Source organism: Myotis daubentonii, chromosome 1 (assembly GCF_963259705.1).
Source record: "Myotis daubentonii chromosome 1, mMyoDau2.1, whole genome shotgun sequence".
Lineage (NCBI taxonomy): Eukaryota > Metazoa > Chordata > Mammalia > Chiroptera > Vespertilionidae > Myotis > Myotis daubentonii.
In genome coordinates this window covers 134,279,778-134,302,688 of record NC_081840.1, presented here as the reverse complement: position 1 = coordinate 134,302,688, position 22,911 = coordinate 134,279,778, and the positions used below count along the sequence as shown (strand labels likewise).

The 22,911-nt window shown below is 38.7% G+C and overlaps 1 protein-coding gene across 1 annotated transcript in view; it reads right to left on the bottom strand.

Annotated features, from left to right (window-relative positions):
• The window catches only part of MALRD1 (MAM and LDL receptor class A domain containing 1), a 629,377-nt gene extending 606,782 nt beyond the window's left edge, over nucleotides 1-22,595 (bottom strand). Inside the window, exons 1-2 of the mRNA XM_059660668.1 lie at nucleotides 22,241-22,595; nucleotides 3,784-3,924 (exon numbers count right to left, since the gene is read on the bottom strand). Of these exons, the coding sequence (XP_059516651.1) occupies nucleotides 3,784-3,924; nucleotides 22,241-22,418 (319 nt within the window). The 5' untranslated portion in view covers nucleotides 22,419-22,595. The remainder of the gene's footprint in view (nucleotides 1-3,783; nucleotides 3,925-22,240) is intronic.
• Between the last annotated feature and the right edge of the window lie 316 nt (nucleotides 22,596-22,911).

The window sequence follows — 22,911 nt, the reverse complement described above, 5'->3', positions numbered from 1 at the left end:
ACTCATGTATCACCAAAATTGCATATTGTTAGATGCAAAAATACTCAATGTTTATTGAACAGACGAGGGGACAGCAAACTACAGCCCACAGACAAATAACATTTGCCACCAGGTCTTGTATGAGAGCTAAGGGTTTTTACATTTTAAATGGTTGAAAATTTTCCAGAGAGTATTTTATGATCTGTGAAATTTATATGAATTACAAATTCAAGGGCCCATCAATGAAGTTTTATTATAACACAGCCATGCTTGATTCTTATGTGTTGTCTATGCTACTTTCACAATACAATGCAAAGTCGAGTAGGCTTTATGGCCTAAAAAACCAAAATTACTTACTGTCTGGCTCTTTAAAGAAAAAAAAATTGCAGGTCTCTAGAATAGAACAGGTATTAGATTTATGTCTCCATCACTAGATTACAAATTCACTGAGGACAAGAGCCATGTTCTTGTTAACTATTATATCTTTAAGTCCTAGGACAGATTGTGGAACAGTGGAAATGCTCAATAAAAAGTTTTTTTTAAAAAAACACATACATAAAAGAATAAATGAACATTAATTTTTTACTGATTCCCAAATAAAAAGATGTTAAGATTATAAAAGCTGCAAAAATGTGATCTAGAGAGTCAGAATGTAAGATTCTTCTTTGCATTTTTTGTCTTTTGCTGTTTTTCCTTAATGAAACAATCCAATTTACTGTCTACATAATGCAGCCTGACAAGTATTAAGTAATAGATTATGGTTCCCAGCGACCTTCAGAAAGGACAGCATAGACCAATTTAGGACATGTTGGTATTAAAAAATCCAGTGATTAATATAATGCTTATATTTAAAAAGAAAAAACAACTTGGGGGCTTTAGGAGGCTTTACAGATAAACAAAAGGGGCATAGTGTTATGGGAATGGATACTTGAAGGAATAAAACAAAACAAGTTAGCCCTGATTGGTATTGCTAAGTAGTTAGAGCATCAGTCCACACATCAAAGGGTCATGGGTTTGATTCCTGGTCAAGAGGATATACCTGGGTTGCAAATCCGGACCTAGTCAGGGCGCATGCAGGAGGCAACCAATTGATGTGTGTCTCTCACATGGATGTTTCTCTCTCTCTCTTTCTTTCCCCCTCCCTCCCTTTCACTCTCTCTAAAATCAATGGGAAAAATATCCTTGGGTGAGGATTAACACAAAAAAAATGTTTAAAGCTGTTTTATTATAATAGCTCAAAATAAGAAAAAACAAAGGTGTCAGTCAATAGAGTAATGGATGAATAACCCATACAATTGCATACTGGCCAGCAATAAAAAGAAAAAAATTAAAGATACATGCTACAACATGGATGAATCAGAAAGCATTATACTAAGTGTAAAAGGCCTTATACAACAGTGTATACACTATATTGTATATACTGTATGAACTCATTTATATGAAGTTCTAGAACAGGCAAATCTAACCTATGGGTGTTTCAGAAATAAAAGTAGTGATTGTCTTGAGAGTGAAGGGCAGGAGCATGGATTGACTAGGAGGGCACATGAGGGAACTTCCCAGCATTGAGAAGGAAAATAGGGGGCACCTTTGGGGGCTTACAGCCTAGTTCAGTGTCTAGTTAAACAGCAATCTTCCAAGCTGCGCTCTAACTGACTTGGGCAGAGCTGCAAAGCCCAACCCCCGAGGGGCCCACCGCAAGGAGATCAATACATATATATCCTCCCCACAATGGCAGTTCAGGCTTTGGATGAGAATCCCCTGGACCAGCAGCGCTGTGTAAGAAAGGTTTACTCTCCTGATTCCTCTGAGTGCTGACTGACCCTTCTCCGGAGCCATCTGAACGGCTGCCACAACAGCATGACAGTGATGTTTCGCACTTTGTTAAGGATTGGTCGCACAGGTGAACACATTTGTCAGAATTTATCAAAGAGTACACGTAATATTGGTGTTTTTATATGATTTTAAGTTTTACCTCAAAAGAAAAAAGGAGAACTTGAACTCTAGTGTAGGAGCAAACAAACTTTTCTTGAAGGGCCAAATTATTTAGACTTTGTGGACCATATGGTCTCTCCAACCACTCAAATCCAAGTTTGCAGCACAAAAGCAGCCACAGACAATTTGTGAATGAATGGACCTGTTTGTGTAAACACACACACACACACACACACACACACACACACACACACACACACAAACTAATAAAAACCAACAACTTTATTTACAGAAACCAGAAAATGCCCAAAGCCATGGTTTGTTGATTCCTGCATTTAGTTAAGGATACCATGCTTTCATTTGGGGTAAAGTGATTCCTGCCACTTCCTTTGAATGCGTTGCAAATATGATGGATTGAGGAACAAAGGGATGGGTAGATGAATAGCTATTTGATAAAACAAATATAGTTATTTGAATTGTATTACCTAAGTGGTAAATATATGGTTATTCACAGCAAACTTTTTCAACTTTTGCATATCTTTGAAAATGTTTATAATAAACTGCCAGAGGCAAAAAATTAAGCAAATAACAAATAAGTGGACACATACACCTTGCTTATTTCATAATAAACAGATTTCAGCTCCAATTTAACAATTGGTCAAAGTAGCAACAGTTTTAATATTACCACTTAAATCTGATTTTAAATACCCATAAGAAGGATGATCTTTAAAAAAAAAAAAGTATCATTATTGTTGAAAGTATTGTAGATGTTCCCTGCCCCTCCTCCCATTGAGCCCCTCCTTCCCACCTCTGCCTTCCCCAGGCCTTCCATAAGAAAAATTATTTTTTAAAAATCAGTAATACATTGTAATCACTCTGCCCTGAGCTTTAGTAGACTTCAAATATTGACACAGGCATGTTTTTAATGTTCTAATAGATTTTAAAATTTAGCTCTGAAAATTTATCGTACATAACCTGATTGAAAATTTACAACAGAGTGAAGATTAGGTAGCATTAATTCCATTTACAGATAAGAAACCTAGATTTAGAGTTGTTACCTACACATGGTCTATCTATCTCCCCATAAATGAAGAGGAAAGAAGGCATTAGACCTCAATTCCAACCCATCAGTATAACAATCACTCTGTTTGGCACCGAGGATACAACTGTAACTAAAAAAGACAAAGGCCATGTTAGCACTTCTACTACTGAAATATTGGCTTTATTTTAATCTCTCAGCCAGGATCTTTCCACACTTCTATGCTAACAAACTTCTATGCTAATATACTAATGCCAAAGAGATTCTCTCTTTTTAAAATATATTTTTATTGATTTCAGAGAGGAAGGGAGAGGGAGAGAGAGATAGAAACACCAATGATGAGAGAGAATCATTGATCGGCTGCCTCCTGCATGCTCCCCACTGGGGATCAAGCCTGCAACCTGGGCATGTGCCCTTGACCGGAATCAAACCTGGGACCTTTCAGTCCACAAGCCGGCACTCTATCCACTAAGCCAAGCCAGCTAGGCAGGATTCTTGAAATCAGTCTAGCCAAAAGCAAAACATAAAATTGATGAATTAATTTATGTAGTCTCATGTTTAAATTTCACAATTTCCCTAAAGAGTCAAAATACTAGTATATAGAAAATCCAAATTATTGTCTAGATACCTTTGGGATCCCATGAACTTATTTATAAGAATCCAATGTGATATTTTAGAATAATAAATATATTGAAAATGATTACAGTATAAAGAAAATTAAACAGCATAATTATTCATATCTACTCATTAGCCAAGATTCCACTGCCATAATCAAACCCTTGACGAAAAAGGAAGAAATGAAAGAAAGAAATAAAGAAATTCAAAGTATTTACCAGATATAACACCATTGTGATCATAAAATGGAGGTGATAGACCAGTCATCCCATTTCTCTTTGTCCAACCAAGTTGCAGACTCTGGTCTTGTGTCATATTACAGAGCCCATCCTCAAAATCACATCTTTCATAATTTGAGCCTAATGAGAGAAAAAAAATAAATTAGCTTTCACAACTCATTTGGCTTCTTAAGAAATAAGAAAATATTAGAAAAAGAAAGCTTAGCAACAAATGACAAGTTTAGATTAGCATAAGGATTATTTCTCATATTTAAGTTTACTTTATTCATGTAAAGCTTTTTTGCATGACATTCTAATAAATCACCACACACAAAACCCAGTGAAATCAGAATTCTGAGGACCTAATCCTGGCTTTGTCTCTTGTTAACCAAGTGCCTCAGCCAAACCACAGCAAACCCTTTTCTTCACTTATAAGATTAAAATAATAATATCATGCCCTGTCTCCCTACAGCAATTGCTGTGAGGATCTAATGACAGATGTACATGAAAAAATACTTCACAACTCATAGGCACTGTAAAATATGAGGAATTATTATTAGGGTTACACCTAACACAATCTTAGTATTCCTGCCATCCAGGCATATCAGAATTCCATCGTGTCTGTGATAGACCCTTGTGATTGAACATAGCACCTCCCTGTTGAATCTCAATGTTCTTGAAATTCTAAATGCTTTTATATAGCAAAGGCATTTTCTGGCTTTTTTTTTCCCTTTTGGGTATAAGTGATCCAAGAGGCTTGGGAGAAGCAAGATTTGGAAGCAAGACTTGGTTATTCACAATAAGGCTTTATCCCATTATAAAAAAAAGAATCCTAAATATATAAAAAAATGGTCAACCTCAAAAAAAGAAGGTTATCTCAACCACAAATCCACAAATCACCCCTCCTTGGGTTGTAATCCTTAGCAGCTAGGGAGATGCCCCTTTAACAAAATTATTCTTGCCATGACTAGTCGCATTAGCCATAGTAAGAGTAATCATGCTGGTTGTTAAATAGTGCTTGGCAACCAGTCACAAAAACATTTTTTAAAATTTATTGGGATGACATCTACACTAATAAAAGAGAAACATGCAAATTGGTGTCACTCCGCTACACCCAACAGCCAATCAGGATGTTATGCAAATTAACCCAACAAAGATGGCGGTTAATTTGCATATGCAGGCGTGGAGGAAAGACTGAAGGCTCCGTCTGAGCGAAAACTGAAGACGACTGAAGACTGAAGAGGCTCGGCCTCTCTGCTGCAGCCAGAGCGAAGGCCTGGGTCCCGGGTGCTGGAGGAAAACCGGTGCCGGCAGCCAGGGGAAGGAAGGCCTATTGTGCGAATCTCTTCATGCAACGGGCCTCTAGTTGGTTAATGAAATGATAGGTTTCAAGTTACAATTTTATAAAACATCATCTGTATGTTACATTGTATATTTACCATCCAATGTCAAATCTGTTTTCACCAAAATTTGACTCCCTTTACCCTTTACTACTTCACTACCCCACCTCCCTATTCCCCTGGTAACCATGATACTGCTGCTTGTGTCTATGAGTTTTCCTTTGTTCAATTGTCTTGTTTGTTCATTTGTTACTTTCAGTTTTATATCCCACATACGAGTGAAATCATATTGTTCTTGACTTTTACTCTCTGACTTATTTTGCTTAGCATGATATTTTTAAAATCCATCCATTTGGTCCCATAAAATAACAGTATTTCATCTCTTTTATGGCTGAGTAGTATTCCATTGCATATATGTATCACATCTTCTTTATCCAATCATCTCTCGGAGGACACTTCAGTTGGTTCTACATCTTCACTACCATGAATAATGTTGCATTCAACATAGAGGTGCATATATCTTTACGAATAAATTTTTTCAGATTCGAGGGCTATTTACCCCAAAGAGGGGTTGCTGGGCCATATGGTAACTCTATTCTTAATATTTTTAGGAATATTTATATTTTCCATGGTGGCTATATCAGTTTGCATTCCCACAAGCAGTGAATTTTTATTTAATCACATCTTGGACAAAATATTATCCTAATATATATAAAGAGCTAGATGCCGTCACAACGGAATGGGCGACCAGTCACCATGAATTATATGGAGCACCGCTCACCCCCCTGGCTCAGCCCCCAAGCCGCTCACCATGAGCGGGGGCCGGCAGTGGGGCAGGACTGGGGACTTTTCAGAGGCGGTGGCAGGTTACTTCACAGGGTGGCCATGAGCTTAGCAGAACAGTCACCCGGGTGGCAGTGAGTTTCACGAAGCAGTCGCAGGGTGGGGGTAGTTTCACAGAGCATCCAGCATCCAGCATCCAGCAGCAAGCTTCATGGAGCAGTCACAGGGCAGGGGGAGCCTCACGGAGCAGTCGCGGGGTTCGCAGTCGAGGGGCAGGGGGAGGCTCGTGGAGCAGTTAATGGGCATGAGCATCACGGAGCATCCTGGGGTGGGGAGCTTCACTTAGCATCGCAAGGCGGCAGAGGCCATGCGATGGAGACCAGGTCAGGCCTAGGGACCCTAACTGCGCATGATTTTGTGTGCACTGAACTTCTAGTTTAATAATAATACATCTGGTGCATGTTCTGGAGATCATCTACATGAAAATTCAAGGCTGATTTGGAAATGCCACTTTTCAACACTAACTAAACCTGCTTTATTACAAATGGTCTACTTTATTAATTTTACTTCTTGATCGTTATTTTGAAAGATTTTATAAACCAGCTATATTCTGTAATAATAACAGGAATTTTAATAGCCACATTTTATTGAAATAGTTTGTTCTATGTTAGGTATTTTGCTTGCAGTAGGTTATTTATTCCTTATGAAGCAGGCATTTTCTTCTATTTTAAATGAGAAAATGGAGGCGCTGTGTTAGAGGCGTGAAGTGGCTTGCTCAAGGTAGAACTTGTAGTGAGTGGTGGGTCAAGGGTGGAACCAGGTCTTTTTTACTTCAGGACATGAGCTCTTAAAGCTCTGTTCTAGGATCTAACTGTGAATTCACTGTTCCATTCTTTTTCTTTTCTTTATTGATTAAGGTATTACATATGTGTCCTTATCCCCCCATTGCGACCCACCTCCTCAGCCCCCCCTCATGCCCTCACCCCTCTGGTGTTTGTGTCCATTGATTATGCTTATACTAGAAGCCCAGCACACAGAATTGTGCATGAGGTGCCCCACCCCACCATACCACAAGAGCCACTGGGCCCAAGAGCTGCCACCCCGCACCCCACCGTGCCACGTGAGCCATTGCTTGTGGGCTGGGGGAGGGACCGAGAGGTGCTCAATGCACCACTTGGTGACTGGTCATTTGGCCATCCTGGTCATCATGGACACTGGCTTTATATATATACTAGAGGCCCGTTGCACGAAGAGATTCGTGCAATAGGCCTTTCCTTCCCCTGGCTGCCAGCACTGGTTTTCCTCCGGGACCTGGGACCAAGGCCTTTGCTCCAGCTGGAGCCTTCAGTCCTTGCTCCACCGCTTTGCGCCTATATATGCAAATTAACCACCATCTTTGTTTGGTTAATTTGCATGCTCTCCTGATTGATTGGTGAGCGTAGCAGAGGGACAGTCAATTTCCATGTTTGTCTATTATTAGGTAAGATAGATGCATGCATAAAAGTTCTTCTTATCAAACACCTAGAATTAGGGGTCTATCAGAGTTTGTAGTTAGCCTAGGAACACTAATATTTCCAGACAGAATTGATGTCATTCTATCTAAAAGCAAAGAAACTTGGTTACTCTATGAATCAAAGCATGGTTAAATTTACAATCTCCATAAGGCCTTTGAAATATTTGAAATAGCCAGAATATCCCAATTATTACCTCATGGACCCCAGTGGTTCAGGGACTTCGACTAAACAAAAATAAACTAAGTTACATAGTCAGATGTAATATATATATATATATTTATTAGAGGCCCAGTGTATGAAATTTGTGCATGGTAGGGGGTCCTCTCAGCCCAGCCTGCACTCTCTCCAATCCGGGACCCCTCAGGGGATGTCTCATTGCTGGTTTAGGCCTGATCCTGGGGACTACTGGTGCCTAACTGCTCACCTGCCTGCCTGCCTGATTGCCCCTAACTGGCCTCCCTGCCAACCTGATCACCCCTAACTGCCTCTGCCTGCTGACCTGATTGCCCCAAGCTGCGCCCCCACTGGCCTGGTTGCCCCCAACTGCTCCCCCAGCCAACCTGGTCACCCCCAACTGCCCCCTCCGCCAGCATGGTTGCCCCTTACTGCCCCCCCCCCCCCTGCCGGCCTAGTCATCCCACACAGCCTGCTGCTCAGTTATTTGGTTGTCCCTCACTAACCCACCTGCTGGCCTGGTTGCCCCACTCAGCCTGTTTGGTGGTCTGTTCAGTTGTTTCAAATATGAGGGCCCCTGGCTCTTTATATATATAGACTAGAGGCCCGGTGCACAAAAATTTGTGCACTCGGGGGGGAGGGGGGGCCCCTCAGCCTGGCCTGTGCCCTCTCGCAGTCTGGGACCCCTCAGGAGATAATGACCTGCTGGCTTAGGCCTGCTCCCGGGTGGCAGAGGGCAGGCCCAATCCCTAGGTACAGCCCCTGGTCGGACTCAGAGCAGGGCTGATTGGGGAGTTGGGGCACCACCCCCTGTCACACTCAAGGCAGGGTCGATGGGCAGGTTGCGGCTCCACCCCCTGTCACGCACAGAGCAGGGCCAATCAGGGGGTTGGGGCGCTGCCCCCTGTCACGCACAGAGCAGTGTCCATCAGGGGGGTTGGGGCTCCATACACTGTCATGCACAGAGCAGGGCCAATCAGGGGGTTGAGGAGCTCCCCCCTGTCACTCACGGAGTAGGGCAGATAGGGGAGTTGGGGCACCACCCCCTGTCACACACAGAGCAGGGCGGATCAGGGGGTTGAGGCGCCGCACCCTGTCACACTCAGGGCAGGGCCGATGGGGAGGTTATGGCTCTACCCCGTCACACACAGAGCAGGGCCCGTGGGGGGGCGGGGTGCCGCACACAGAGCAGGGCCGATCAGGGGTTGGGGCGCTGCACCCTGTCACACACAGAGCCTCAGGGTGATCAGGGGTTTGGGGAGCTCCCCCCTATCAGGCACAGAGCAGGGCTGATCAGGGGGTTGGGCACCTTCCCCTGTCACGAACAGAGCAGAGCAGATAGGGAGGTTGTGGCCCCGCCTCCTGTCACACACAGAGCCGCAGGGCAATCAGGGGGTTTGGGCGCTGCCCCCTGTCACGCTGATCCTGGTGCCAGGAGGCCTCGAGGCTCTGCTGATCCCGGTGCTGGGAGGCATATTACCCGTTTACTATATAGGATAGAGGCCTGGTGCATGGGTGGAGGCCGGCTGGTTTGCCCTGAAGGGATTCCTGGATCAGGGTGGGGGTCCCCACTGGGGTGCCTGGCCAGCCTGGATGAGGGGATGATGGCTGTTTGCAGCTGGTCACACACTCTTCAGGGTGGGAGTCCCCACTGGGGTGCCTGGCCAGTCTGGGTGAGGGGCTGAGGGCTGTTTTCAGGCTGGGGGTGACTGAAGCTCCCAACCGCTCCTTTTTTTTCTTTTTTTTTTTTATTCAGGGCCAGCTTTAGCTCTGAGGCTTGGCTCCAGCTCTTAGGCCTTCACTGCTGAAAGCAGGTATCTGGTTTGTTTGGGTTCTATAATCGAAACACTGTTTCAACTCCAGCTCTGAGATCCCGGTTGGCTGAAAGCAGGTTTCTGGGGTTTTGTTTAGCTTCTATATTTGTAACAATGTTTCAAACTGCAAGCTCAGAGGCCGGCAGCGGCAGGCGGAGAACGTTGGAGTCCTCCATCACTGAAGCAAGCAAGCCTCGTGTTTGCTTCAAGCTGCCTGTCTGCTGGCTGCCATCTTGGCTGGCAGTTAATTTGCATATCGCCCTGATTAGCCAATTGGAAGGGTAGCGGTCATACACTAATTACCATGTTTCTCTTTTATTAGATAAGATGTGTGTATGTGTGTGTGTGTGTTATTCAATTAGCTATGCATGTATCTGCATAAATATGTATCATTATCAAATTTCCTTTAGTTCCCATCAATTTTTATAACTCTCTACGTGTGATTATAAAATATTCAAAACTATTTTATCACCATATTTTAGCAATTATGTGTATGAAATGTACACACATTTTCTATAAGTGTCAAACATTTTTTTGAATACCAAGAAATTACCTTACAGTACAATTACTAGTTGACATCTGTTTGCAATGTTCTTTGTTCTCTTTTAATACACAAGGATAATGATAATGATTTCAGGAAGTGGTAGAACTAGAAAAATAGCTAAATAAAACATTTTTTCCCTTTAGTCTCAGCAGGGTTTCTTTTTGTTATAAAATTAATCTAAAGAGCATACATTTTCAACTAATTCTTATTTTAAAAAGGAAATCATGAACTTCTAATAACAGCTGGATTATTCAAAAACACATCAGAAAGTTTCTAAGTATTCGTTTCCTCCAATAGAGAATTGTATATTTTAAACCATTTAAACATTTTTTCTTGAATTGTGCCTGATTTACCTTTTAATTCCATATGCCACACATGTACATTCAAATCTGAAACTACCTGCTACTTTAAAATCTGCCTCCATGTAGATTTCTGCTGCCATAGTCATCACTAAATTGTAAGAATTGGACCCTATGCAACAATGAGGAATGGTATGCAGGAACTTAGCACTAGAATCCATGTTCCTGGGCTTTCTAAACTTGTGGAACTCATCATTTCACTTTCCTTCCTTTTTATTTAAATTTATTTTTATTGTTGAAAGTATTACAGATGTCCCCTTTGTTGTTTTTTCCCATTGACCTGCTCCACGCCTCCCCACCTCTTCCCAGACCTTCACCACACTATTGTCTGTACTTATGGGCTATGCATATATGCATATAAGTTCCCCTGCTAATCCTCCTCCCACCCACCTCTGCCTTCCCTCTGAAATTCTTCAGGCTGTTCCATGCTTCTATGCCTCTATTTGTTCATCAGTTTATTTTGTTCATTAGATTCTACATATGATCATTTTCAATTTTATGATTCCAAAGGTCAGACACAGTGTAGTACAGGAGGGAGGGTGTCTCTGTGTTGCAATTTGTGGTTTCTTGGAAGGCCCAATTCTCTCCTGAATTAGCTTCCACAGTACCAGATTCTCTCATTAAGGTTCACTGAAGAGTCTCTCATTAACGCCATAATGGGAAGAAAAATATTAAATTATGTCCTCAAGAGATAGTTAACTTTAAGGCATACTTTTAAGAAAATGGGAAGGAATAGAATAAAGTTTTAGTTGCAGTAATATTGGGGAAACTGGTGCAGAACTCAGGGAAGAATGATATGCATAGATTATCACAATGTAAAGTCTTAGAATACAGAGAAAATAAAGAATTAGGAAAAATCTAGAAAGGAAGAGGGAGAAGGTATTAAAAGCAAACCACTTATTTCACCTGGGCCATATTAATAATGCACATCTACTTTCCTCCTCAAAGTTCTATGAGATACGGTTGTAGTCTTTCCTTAACAATAAATCCCACTCTTTTAATTTAAATTATGGTAAAATATATATGGCATAAAATTTACCATCTTATCCATTTTTAACTGCACTGATGAGATATTAAATACATTCATATTGTTATGCAACCATCATCACCATCTATCTCCAGAACTTTTGCATTTTCCCAACTGAAACTGTATACCCATTAAATAATAACTCCTTCTTCCCTTCCTCCAGCGCCTGGGACCCACCATTCTACTTTATTTGTCCTTTTGTGACTGGCTTATTTCACTTACTATAATGTCTTCAAGGTTCATCCATGTTGTAGCATGTGTCAGAATTTCCTTCTTTTTTGAGGCTGCATAATATTGCATTATATATGTAGATAGATTACCCATTCATCTGTTGATAAACTCTTGGGAGTCTTTCGCCTCTTGGCTTTTATGAATAAGGCTGCTATGAACATGGATGTACAAATATTTGTTGGAATACCTGCTTTCATTTCCTTTGGGTATATTTCCAAAAGTAGAATTGCTTTAACATAGGGTAATTTTTTTTTTTTAGGAATTGCCATATCATTGCCACAGATTCTACAAGATTTTACATTCCCACTGACAATGCATAAGCATTTCATTTTCTCAACATCTTTGCTAAAACTTGTTATTTTCTGGGTTTTGTTTGTTTATAATAGCCATCCTAATGGGTATGAGGTGATGTCTCCTTGTGGTTTTGACTTATAGTTCCCTAAAGATTAGTGATGTTGAACATGTTTCCATGTGCTTATTGAACATTTATATACCTTTAGAGAAATGTCTATTAAAGTCCTTTGTCCATTTATTAAATCAGGTTGTTTTTATGTTGCTGAGTTGTAAGAATTCTTTATGTATTCTGAATATCAATCTTTTATCAGTTATATGAATTGCAAATATGTTCTCCCACGCCTTTTCATTGTGCTAGTGTCCTTTGATGCACAAAAGTTTTTCATTTTGAAGTCAAATTTACTTTTCTTTTTTTGCCTGTGCCTTTAGTGTCATATCTAAGAAATCATTCCCAAATCCAATATTGTAAGGTTTTCCCCCTAGGTTTTCTTCTAAGAATTTCATAGTATTAGCTCTTACATCCATTTTGAGTTAATGGCCTTCAATTCATTTTGAGTTAATTTTGTGTGTGATGTAAGATAAGGATCCAACTTTAATCATTTTGTGTGAATATCCAATTTTTGCAACACTGTTTGTTGAAAATACTGGTCTTTTTCTATTGAAATGGCTTGGTGCACTTGTTGGAAATCATTTGACCATATCTGAGAGAGCTGATGTTTAGGCACTCTGTTCTATTCCATTGGCCTATATGTCTATCTCTGTGCAATTTCCACACTCTGTTAATTACTATAGCTTTCTAAAAATTTTTGAAATCAGTGAGTGTGAGGATTATAACTTGGTTCTTTTTCAGGATTGTTTTGGTTACTTGGAGTCCCTTGTAATTCCAGATACATTTTATGATGGATTATATTATTTCTGGGGAAAAAAACATTTTGGGGATTTTAAGAGGGATTACATTGAACCTGTAGATTGCATTTATGTGTGTCTTCTTTCTTTCAGCAATAATTTCTAGTTTTCCATAAACATGTCTTTGTCTCCTTGGTTATGGTAATTACTAAGTATTTTTATTGTTTGATGCCATTGCAAATGAAATTGTTTTCTTAATTTCCTTTTCAGATTGTTCATTGTTCGTGTATAAAAATGAAAATTATTTTTATGTGTTGATTTTGTAGCCTACAACTTTGCTTATTTGTCCTAACAGGATGTGCTTTGTTTTGTTTTCGTCAAATTTTTAAGGTGTTCTGTTTAAGAATCACATTTTCTGTGAACAGAGATCATTTTATTTGTTCATTTCCAATCTGAGTGCCTTTTATTACATTTTATCTAATTACTTTGGCTGAGACTTCCAATACTGTATAGATAGAAGTAATGAAAGAGGACATCCTTATCTTGTTCCTGGTGTTACAGGAAAAGCTTTCAATCTTTCACCACCGAATAAGAAATTAGCTGTGGCTTTTTCATACATAGCCTGTATTGTGTTGAAGTAGTTTCCTCGATTCCTAGTTTATTAAGTGTTTTCCTTTTTAAGGAAAACAATGATTTTCACAGTCACAAAAGTTTATATATAGCTTATTTTGCTTTTTAGAAAATTATTTCCTTCAGGTAGATAACAACAGAAAAATATTTTCACAAAGAATTATCTCCTTTACTCTCATTAACTGTAAAATAAATAAGTAAATAAATAAATAATGGCCAGTTCCTACAAAGGATGAGATGATCCAAGTATTCTAAGTAAATGAAAGTAAAAATTAATTATCCTCAAAAGTAAATTTCCTTGGGAGACTGCTATTATTTGGACTGGCAATTCATTTTTTCCAGAAATATTTGTTATCTTTCCCACTGAATTAATTTTTATATTTTCACTGGGACAGAAACAGGAAAAAACCCAACTCACAAAGGTATGTAACAGCAAATGGAATTAGCACTTCCATAGCCCACATCAGTTATTAAATATTACTTAGGTTTGATTCTTGTCATATAATTGGCTTTTATATTCAAATTATTGAGAACATCTTTGGTGGTATTTGCATCACTGATGGTATCTATGTCAATGAGAAAAGGATTATCAAACCATGTTTTCTCTTTACCATTGTTTAAGGTTAGTAACCCTTAAAGAAGGCCTCTAGTGTTTGTTAAGTGTCTGGTGATTTCTGCAGAAATATGGACAACACATGGCATTCACTCAATCTACAGCAATATATATGTAAGTACTATAAATGCTGCATAGCTATTTGTATATAATTCTGTTCCAAAGTAGCAGTTTGGTCAGAAGATCTTATGGCTTTTTCAGTAATTCCTATAATAGTGAATGCAGAGCCCTTATTAGAAAATTATATCTCTTGCATGGACAAACTTTTCTATCAAGTAAACTAATTCAGGAATAAATGAACTCTTGTCATTTTCTAAACAGGTTTTCAATTTCTCTCAAAATAATTATTTTTATCTTCCAAATCCAATCAAGCATTTCAATACTTATTCACTGGAAAGTCACAATTATTTCTGGGTAGTAGAAAACATTTAACCTATTCCTACTTATTTGATGGAAACTTATTTAATAGCTGTGACTCAATGTCCTTTCATAAATTGGATAATTTTGACAACAGAATGCAAGCCTTCTCTTAGAATTCCTAGTCAAGCCTTTAGTGTCAACATGCACATGTAGAAATGATGTTTATTGACAAACAGAAAAGTTCCAAGGGATGACAAGCTTGGTAAGAGTTCTATCTATATACAGACACTGGGCTTCAGAAAGAAATTTGCTTGTGAAAGAAAGTTTACCATTTTATGTCATCAGAGAATCTTTGAAATGTGCAAAGGGAGCTCACAGACTGAATGTCCCAGATGATATGAACATGAACACTTGAATCACAAAACAAGAGCAGATTACATGGCAAGACTGAGCAGTTTTATCTAGCTCCATGGTGGAAGAAAAAACTACAGCTGGTAGTTCCTCCGACCAGTAATGCATCAGTCTATCTAATATTTATTGACTATGATAATCAGGGTTCTAGAAAATGGGGAGAACTAAATAAATGTCCTGCCCTAATAGGACTAATATTTTTTTTCAGGGCCTCCTTCTTAAACTGTTTGTAACTCTAGGATGGTATCATTTCATAAAGACATGCTTTATTTTCCTACAGTATCATCAAGATACATGCTCCATCAAGTTCACTCTGTTTGTATAAAGCATCTTTTGTTGGGATTGTGGATAGAAACCCTGTAGGATGGGTCAAAATAAATTCTAGTAACGCTTTAACCTCTTTTCTTGGGAGAAAGACTCACTGTCCAGCGAATTTTCAGAATGCACCGATAATGCTTCTTCAGTGTGCTGCTTTCATGTTTTCACAGACTCAGAGATGAAAGAACAACCCATATAGCATGTGGTTCACTTTTTCTCTCACATTTCCATTGCCCATTATGAACAAAAATAGCCCACACTGTGAAACAATTTTAGACATCAAGATCTATTAAGGGAAATGATTTATGTTACACAGCTGTGCACAGCAGCATCCAACACTGCCAAGGGGGAAGAGCTCCTGATAGTGCTATTTGACATGAAAGTATTCTATAAAGATTGTTTTCAAAATGACAGGAAGAGCTCTAATAGGCATAAATATAAAAGAAAATGCTCAGTTCAAGGTCTCTCTGAAGCCCACCCATCCTTTGGACCAAGATTAAGATTAGCTCTCTTAGGAGAAATCACATTCGGGTGGAAATTAACAATGTGTATTTTCTTGTAAGAGGCCTTTATCATCTCAAAGTATGGAGGACATTTTCCCTAAAACTATTACCGTATGTAATTAAAAATAGGTAAAGTGATTCTCACAGAATGTTATCAAGTAACATTAAACCTTCTCGCAACTATAAAAAAAAATTAGCTCTCTTGCAAGAAAAATAATTGTCTGAGGAAAGAAAAGAATAGTATAAAAACAATAAAAGCCCCAGTGAATGTTTATTTTTAGCTCAAATAAAATGATTAAAACTCTAAACAGACATTCACGCTATTTTGTTATTAGTAGAAGTGGGTACATCTAATTTCCACTTGTTTTCCCTTACTCATTGGAAAAATTTCAGACTCCATCGGCAAATGTTTTAACAAAGAGCTTGTAAATTCGTTTCCTTTGCACAAAAAGATTTACAATCTTTGTTAAATATTCCAAGCTTTCTCAAGTTTGGGATGTCAGCATTCTTGACATTCCTCTCCCTAAGTCTTTTTAATTTTTTTTAAATTTATCTTTATGGTTGGAAATAATACAGATGTAGCCTTTCTTCCCTGTTGACCCCTTCTAGCCAGCCCCTCCTCCACCCCAGGCCTTACCCACACTATTGTCTATGTCCATGGGTTATGCGGATGTATGTATACATGTTCTTTGGTTGATCTTTTCCCACCCACCCACTCCTGCCTTACCTCTGAGATTCCACAGTCTATTCCATGTTTCTATGTCTCCAGATCTATTTTGTTCATCAGTTTATTTTTCATTAGGTTCCCCTATGAGTTAGATCATGTGATACTTGTCTTTCTCTGACAGGCTTATTTCACTTAGCATAATACTCTCCAGGTCCCTCCATGCTGTCTCAAAGGGTAAGGACCCTTCATTTTTTACTGCTGCATAGTATTCCATGGTGTGAATGTACTACAGCTTTTTTATCCACTCATCTACTGATGGGCACTTGGGCTGTTTCCAGATCTTAGCTATTGTAAACTGTGCTTTTATGAATATGGGGATGTATATATTCTTTCTGATTTGTGTTTTGGGTTTCTTAGGATACATTCCTAGAAGTGGGATCACTGGGTCAAATGGCAGTTCCATATTTAATTTTTTGAGGAAATTCCATACTGTCTTCCATAGTGGCTGCAGCACTCTGCATTCCCACCAGCAGTGTACTAGAGCCTTTTTCTCCATATTCTCTCCAGCACTTGTCATTTATTGATTTGTTGATGGTAGCCATTTCTACAGGTGTGAGGTGATATCTCATTGTGGTTTTAATTTGCATCTCTTGGATGATCAGAGACTTTGAACATTTTTTCATATGCTTCTTGGCCATCTGTGTGTCCACTTTCTTGAAATGTCTATTTAGGTCCTTTGCCCATTTTTTAGTTGGATTGTTTGTCTTCCTTTTGTTAGGTTGTATGAGTTCCTTATATATTTTGGATAATAACCCTTTATCAGATGAATCATTGGCAAATGTGTTCTCCCATAGGGTGGGTTCCCTTTTCATTTTGTTGATGGTTTCTTTTGCTGTGCAGAAGGTTTTAATTTTGATGTAGTCCCATTTGTTTATTTTCTCCTTAGTTGTTCTTGTGCTAGAAGAGTATTAGCAAACATATTGCTATGAGAGATGTCTGGGATTTTATTGCCTATGCTCTCTTCTACATCCCCTGGCTTTGCCTCCACAGTCATTCTTAGGCAGATCTCATAGACCTTTCATCATAAACATTGAAACCAGTGTGCAGTTCTGTGGACTTAGGTTTTATTCTACGTTAATCTTTTAAAAATCTGCACTGCTATCCATTTTACCTCACTTTTCTATTCATTCCATTCTACAGAATATTTTCTATTCTCACAGGTACCTCCTCTTCTTGTTCAACTCAACAGAAGTACCCTGCAATTGGTGCAAATCATACATAACAGATCTGAAAGTATTTGGGTTGACAATAAAGTATAGATAAATAATATTGCCTATATGCAAATGTTATTGAAAGGAAACAATTTGAAAGAGATTTATGCACATATTCTGATATCAATAACTAATGGACAGTTTTATTTAGAAACAATCTATATAATAAAAGGCCAGGGACCATAAGCATAACGACCAGAACGACTGCTCGACCAGTCACCATGAGGTGCATTGACCACCTCTTGGTCCCCCTCTACCCCCCCCCCCCCACCGACCTCAGCCCACGCACGAGTGGCGGCTCACAGTAGGGCGACTTGCAGCTCATGGCAGCAGGGCCGGGCAGCTCATGGACGTTCGTGGACACTCGCCTGCGCACGATTTCATGTGCTGGGCCTCTAGTGTCTTTTATAATGCCCTCTAAAGTTGTCCAATACATGAGAACTAGATTTTATAATCACTTCTAAAACCTTAGATAACTCATATTTGAAACATAGGATGGATAGGAACCCCAGTTTGAGTCTTGAGGCACTATTAATTAGTACATACCCCTCAATTATTAATCTCTTGGCTTAGTGTCTCACCTCATTCACATTTACAAAATGAGGCTTTTGACTTAGAGGAGCTTGAAGGCTTTACTCCTTTAAAATATAATGTTTCTAAACTTGTGATTAAACACCAGAGAAGACCAAAAGATCTGCAGAGACATTAAAGCAAAACGGTCCTAATGAGTCTGCCCAATGCAATAAATGAAAAATATATTTTGCTATTTTTCAATGAGTGGCCAATTCAGTGTGCTTAAACTGTTACATAAAATTAAAGTAAATGTCACAGAACTTAAAATTATAGCACTCATTTAGGCCAAGACTAAAGTCTATGAAAATTTTCTAATTTTCTTTAGCTAACCTCTACATATTTATTATTAGATCTCTTATACATATAAATCTGTTGTGCTGTGGACTGAATGTCGATGTCCCTCCAAAATTCATGTTTAAGCCCTAATTACCAGTGTGATGATATCTGGAGGTGAGGCATTTGGGATGTGATTGAGCCATGAGAACAAAATCCTCAAGATGGGATCCCTGCCCGTATAAGAAGAGACACTAGACATGACCTCTGTCATGTGAGAATGTGGCAAGAAGTCAACTGTCGCAAACTGGGGAAGGGACCCTCATCAGGCATCAGCTCTGCCGGTGCCTTGACCTTGGCCTTCCCAGCCTCTAGCTCGCTGAGAAATAAATGTTTGTTGTTTAAGCCAGCCAGTCTATGGTATTTGTTATAGTAGCCCACGCTAATATGTGCTGCGATGGTAAATAGAATTTTTAAAGTATTTTTATTAATTGTTTCATGACAATGTGTATACATTTTGCATCCAATGATGTAACAAATATTACACATGAAATCTCACATTTCACTCTATCAATGCTTTACCTTCCATTACCTTCCAGTACTTCAATGAACCAATTACTGTAAAAATACTTTATATTTATGTCATTCTAGTGAAGAAATGTTTTCTTAGCTTAAACCAGTGATGACGAACCTTTTGAGCTCGGCGTGTCAGCATTTTGAAAAACCCTAACTTAACTCTGGTCCCATGTCACAAATAAAAAATTTTTGATATTTGCAACCATAGTAAAACAAAGACTTATATTTTTGATATTTATTTTATATATTTAAATGCCATTTAACAAAGAAAAGTCAACCAAAAAATGAGTTCATGTGTCACCTCTGACACGCGTGTCATAGGTTTGCCATCACTGGCTTAAACACTATCACCTCACAGATTTTGAGAATGTACCCTCTAAGGTAGTTTTCACATATTTTGCATATACATTTAGATTTATATGAAATTAATACACTTTGAAAAAAATGTTTGCTCTTAAATTCAAATAGTTTGTAAAAGAAATTAGGTAAAATCTTAAATCTTTATGATATATTCCATGAAACCAAAGTATAAAATACTTCTATCTCCTTATTAAAATACTAGAGTGAATAAAAAAAGTACTTAAGCATGACATGTAGGTAAGGGAACAGTATTTTATTAACTGAATATATTTTTTTCTCTTTTGGATCACAGTAAATTCTGAGAAAGTTTAGCTCTAAACAGCTAGTTTTAATACTGTCACCAGGTATGCAAAAGTAATTTTCTAAGTATATTTTCTGGAAACACTTCAGTAGGAGGGGATGCATTGCATGGACATATCTCAACATTGTATCAACAGTACATTTTGTAATTTTCTGATTGATTTGGATTTGAATGGTAGCAATATAAGTAACACAGCTACCTTTATGCTAAGAAAAATAAAGCAGAGTAAAGCCTTTGTACATCAAATAATTTGAAGCAATTGCTAGAAGTTAGACTATCTCTGTATTTAGTATTGACTCTGATATTAAAATAAATAAACAAATAAACATACAAGAGAATGAACACCAGGAGAAGGGGATCTGCTTGGAAGCAGACAATGCAACATTTGGAATGTGATTTTTTTTAAAATATCCAGACCAGTTACACAACACTTTTCCCTGGCTCACTATATCAATAAAGTTTAACAAAGAGGGATTCTTGTCAACACCAGAACTAAATAATTGTTATACTTAAAAATTATTTTCCTTGATTACTATATATTAAATGCCCAATAGTGTGCATAAATAGAACTTAATCCATTGGGAAGATTCAGTTTTCCTAAACCTAATATCTTAAAAACAAAAACAAAAACCTGAGTTAAACAGTTGTAGTGTTCTTAAAGAGTTCCATCATATAAAATAAGAACATTTTTAAAAACCCATGGATAGAATCAGTTGCATCTGAAATTCAACTTCAACTATGCCAATTTCATTAAGAAAATCAACCTATTAATCTATTTCTTAAAGGTCACATCATTTAGACATTAAAGGGGGGCACGGGTTGATTTTTTTCAAAATGTGACTACTGTACCATCATTATAAAGTTAACTTTTAAAATATCATCTGTAAATTTAGTGTCACAAATTTTCATGAGAGAAATTGCTTGGCCATTATTATTCCCTGACAATATTCCTCCCCCTTCTGCCCCCCCCATGTGGTATACAACAAAAATTCATATTTTAAAGTGGTTCTCAATTTTATCTACAGGTTATGGTTCACATTTTAAATAAAATACGGAAGTAGAAACTTCTCGGAAATGAAAATGAAAAACGAAAAGCCAAAAGGTGATCTCCCAATGTAACATTTTAAATGAAACCTGTTTATGCGACAGATGTGTTCCTTCGCTTTCCTCCACGGCTGCGCGTTATTAGAACCTTTCATGCAGCCGAGACCTTTCCCACCCCTTGGCTTCCTCCTTCTTTCACATTTACCTTTTCCCTGAGGCAGGACCATGCATGTTACCCCAGGAGGTGCGCTAAAGGGAGATTCATAGAGATTAACAATGGAAGGGACTTGGCACTTTTTGTCAAACCAGCCAAGTGGTTCCTCTTTGCTGCTCACCAGAGGGCTTTCCCAGGCAGACCCAAGAAGGGCAGCTCACCCACACGTAGCCTTTCTGGGGAAAATGGACACATACAGAATCCTCGTCTTTGGTTGTGCTTTGCATTTAATAGTTGCCAACTGCATGATAGCTCTCCCAAAGTATGGGGCAAAAATCATTACACTGTTTTCTTCTACAGAGAAGAAATTTTTCAGTCAACTCTTTTCTGGTTTTAATGTAACAACTGAACATGTAAATAGAAGGCCAACAATAGCAAAATTGTTATGTAGAATCTATTTTAGCAGAAGAAATTCTGCAAACACTAATTAATATCGTTATCTGAACAAAGGAATTCTGTAAACATTAATTAATATAGTATCTGAATAAAAGTAGAAAATATGTTTGAGTAAAGTGCTCTGACTAGAATTAGTGCCTTCAGATAACTAGGTCATATTACTATGAACCAACAATGACTCCATTTAATCCATTAGTTGTTTACGAAAGGCAATTGCATGTAAGAGCAACACAGGTTCCATTGGTGAAACGAAATAATTCCTTCAGGATGTCTTATTGGCAGAGAAACTACAGACACATTAAAGTCTTTACCATGTCTTCCCCTTAGTGGTTTCCTGTTGATTAATATTACACCAGTAGGCAATGGAGCACATTCCCGCCTGTGAGAGCGGTTTCTCTTATAATGAGGTGGAGGTTCAAGATCACACTATTGGTCGATGGTCTATCCAGGCTCCCCCTCCGTCCTGCACTCTGTGAAGCTGGTGCTCTTTCCTCCGCCCGAAACCAAATGATAGAGGCCAGAAGGCTGTGCTCAGTGCGCAATCATTTCACTTGGTGGCACCGGCCTAGCAGCAAAAGTAAAATCTGCTCATATAATTTAGAATTTAGTAAAAATACTTTCATACTGCATTCAACCTTGAGCTGATATTTTCCATCACAGAACTTTAAAGCTGCAGCACTGCATTTCTTTTGAAATTTGCTCTACTAATATAAAATTAAATGCTATACTTCTGCCTATCATTCTTTCCATATAATCAGTAAAAACTGATCTAAAATACATCCAGCTAGATAGAATCTTATCAATGTGATATTGCTTTATTAGAGTGATTTTTATTTATGGACCTGTCTTTTTAATGAAAAGACTATTTTAGTTTCTGTCTTACACTAAGGGCTTATAAATTAGATCCATGCAGGGCCAGGTATCTATCTGAATCTCCCTGGCTGCTCATCAACCCCACCCCCACCCCCACCCCGGTGCAAAGGTACACAGAAAGTAGAGAAAAGAGAGGGATGGAACTTACATTGCTGTTCGTCACTCATGTCCCCACAGTGATCTGTGAAGTCACACACAGTGTCAGGAGGCACGGAGACCCCATTGCCACACCGAAAGGCCTCTGCTCCTTGCCGAACCACGGGAGAGAGGAAGACACAGAAAATCCAAGGAGCACAGGAAGCTCCATTCTTCGGGAATGCTAGCATTCTGGCCAGGCAGAAGAGCCGTCCTTGGTATGTCTGCCGAAGTCAGGCAGTTGTAATAGGTGAGTCCCTAATTGGAAACATTATTTTTCTTTTCTCTGTTCTTCGTTTTTCGGGTTTGCCTCCGATGACTGGGTCCTATTGGTAGCAATCTGCAACTCGGGCAAATGACTCCCGAGGCAGTTCCTTTAGTCTTTCACAGGAGTGTCTTTAGAAAATATTTAACTGGAGTGATTGCACCATTTCCATATCTAGATGAACATACATGTTTATTGCTCTGTTTAACAATTTAAGCCTTTATGTTCCTGCAATCTCCTGAAAGAAAATTTAAAATAAAAAAGTGGGCAAGTAGGTAAATGGGGAGAAAACCACAATAAAATTATAAGCGATGTAGAAATGTTCTGTGTGAACTCATATGCTTATTTAATCACATTCATGTAATTTAGAACATTATTGTGGTTACTAAAACTTACTCAAATATTTCAGGCCCACGTAT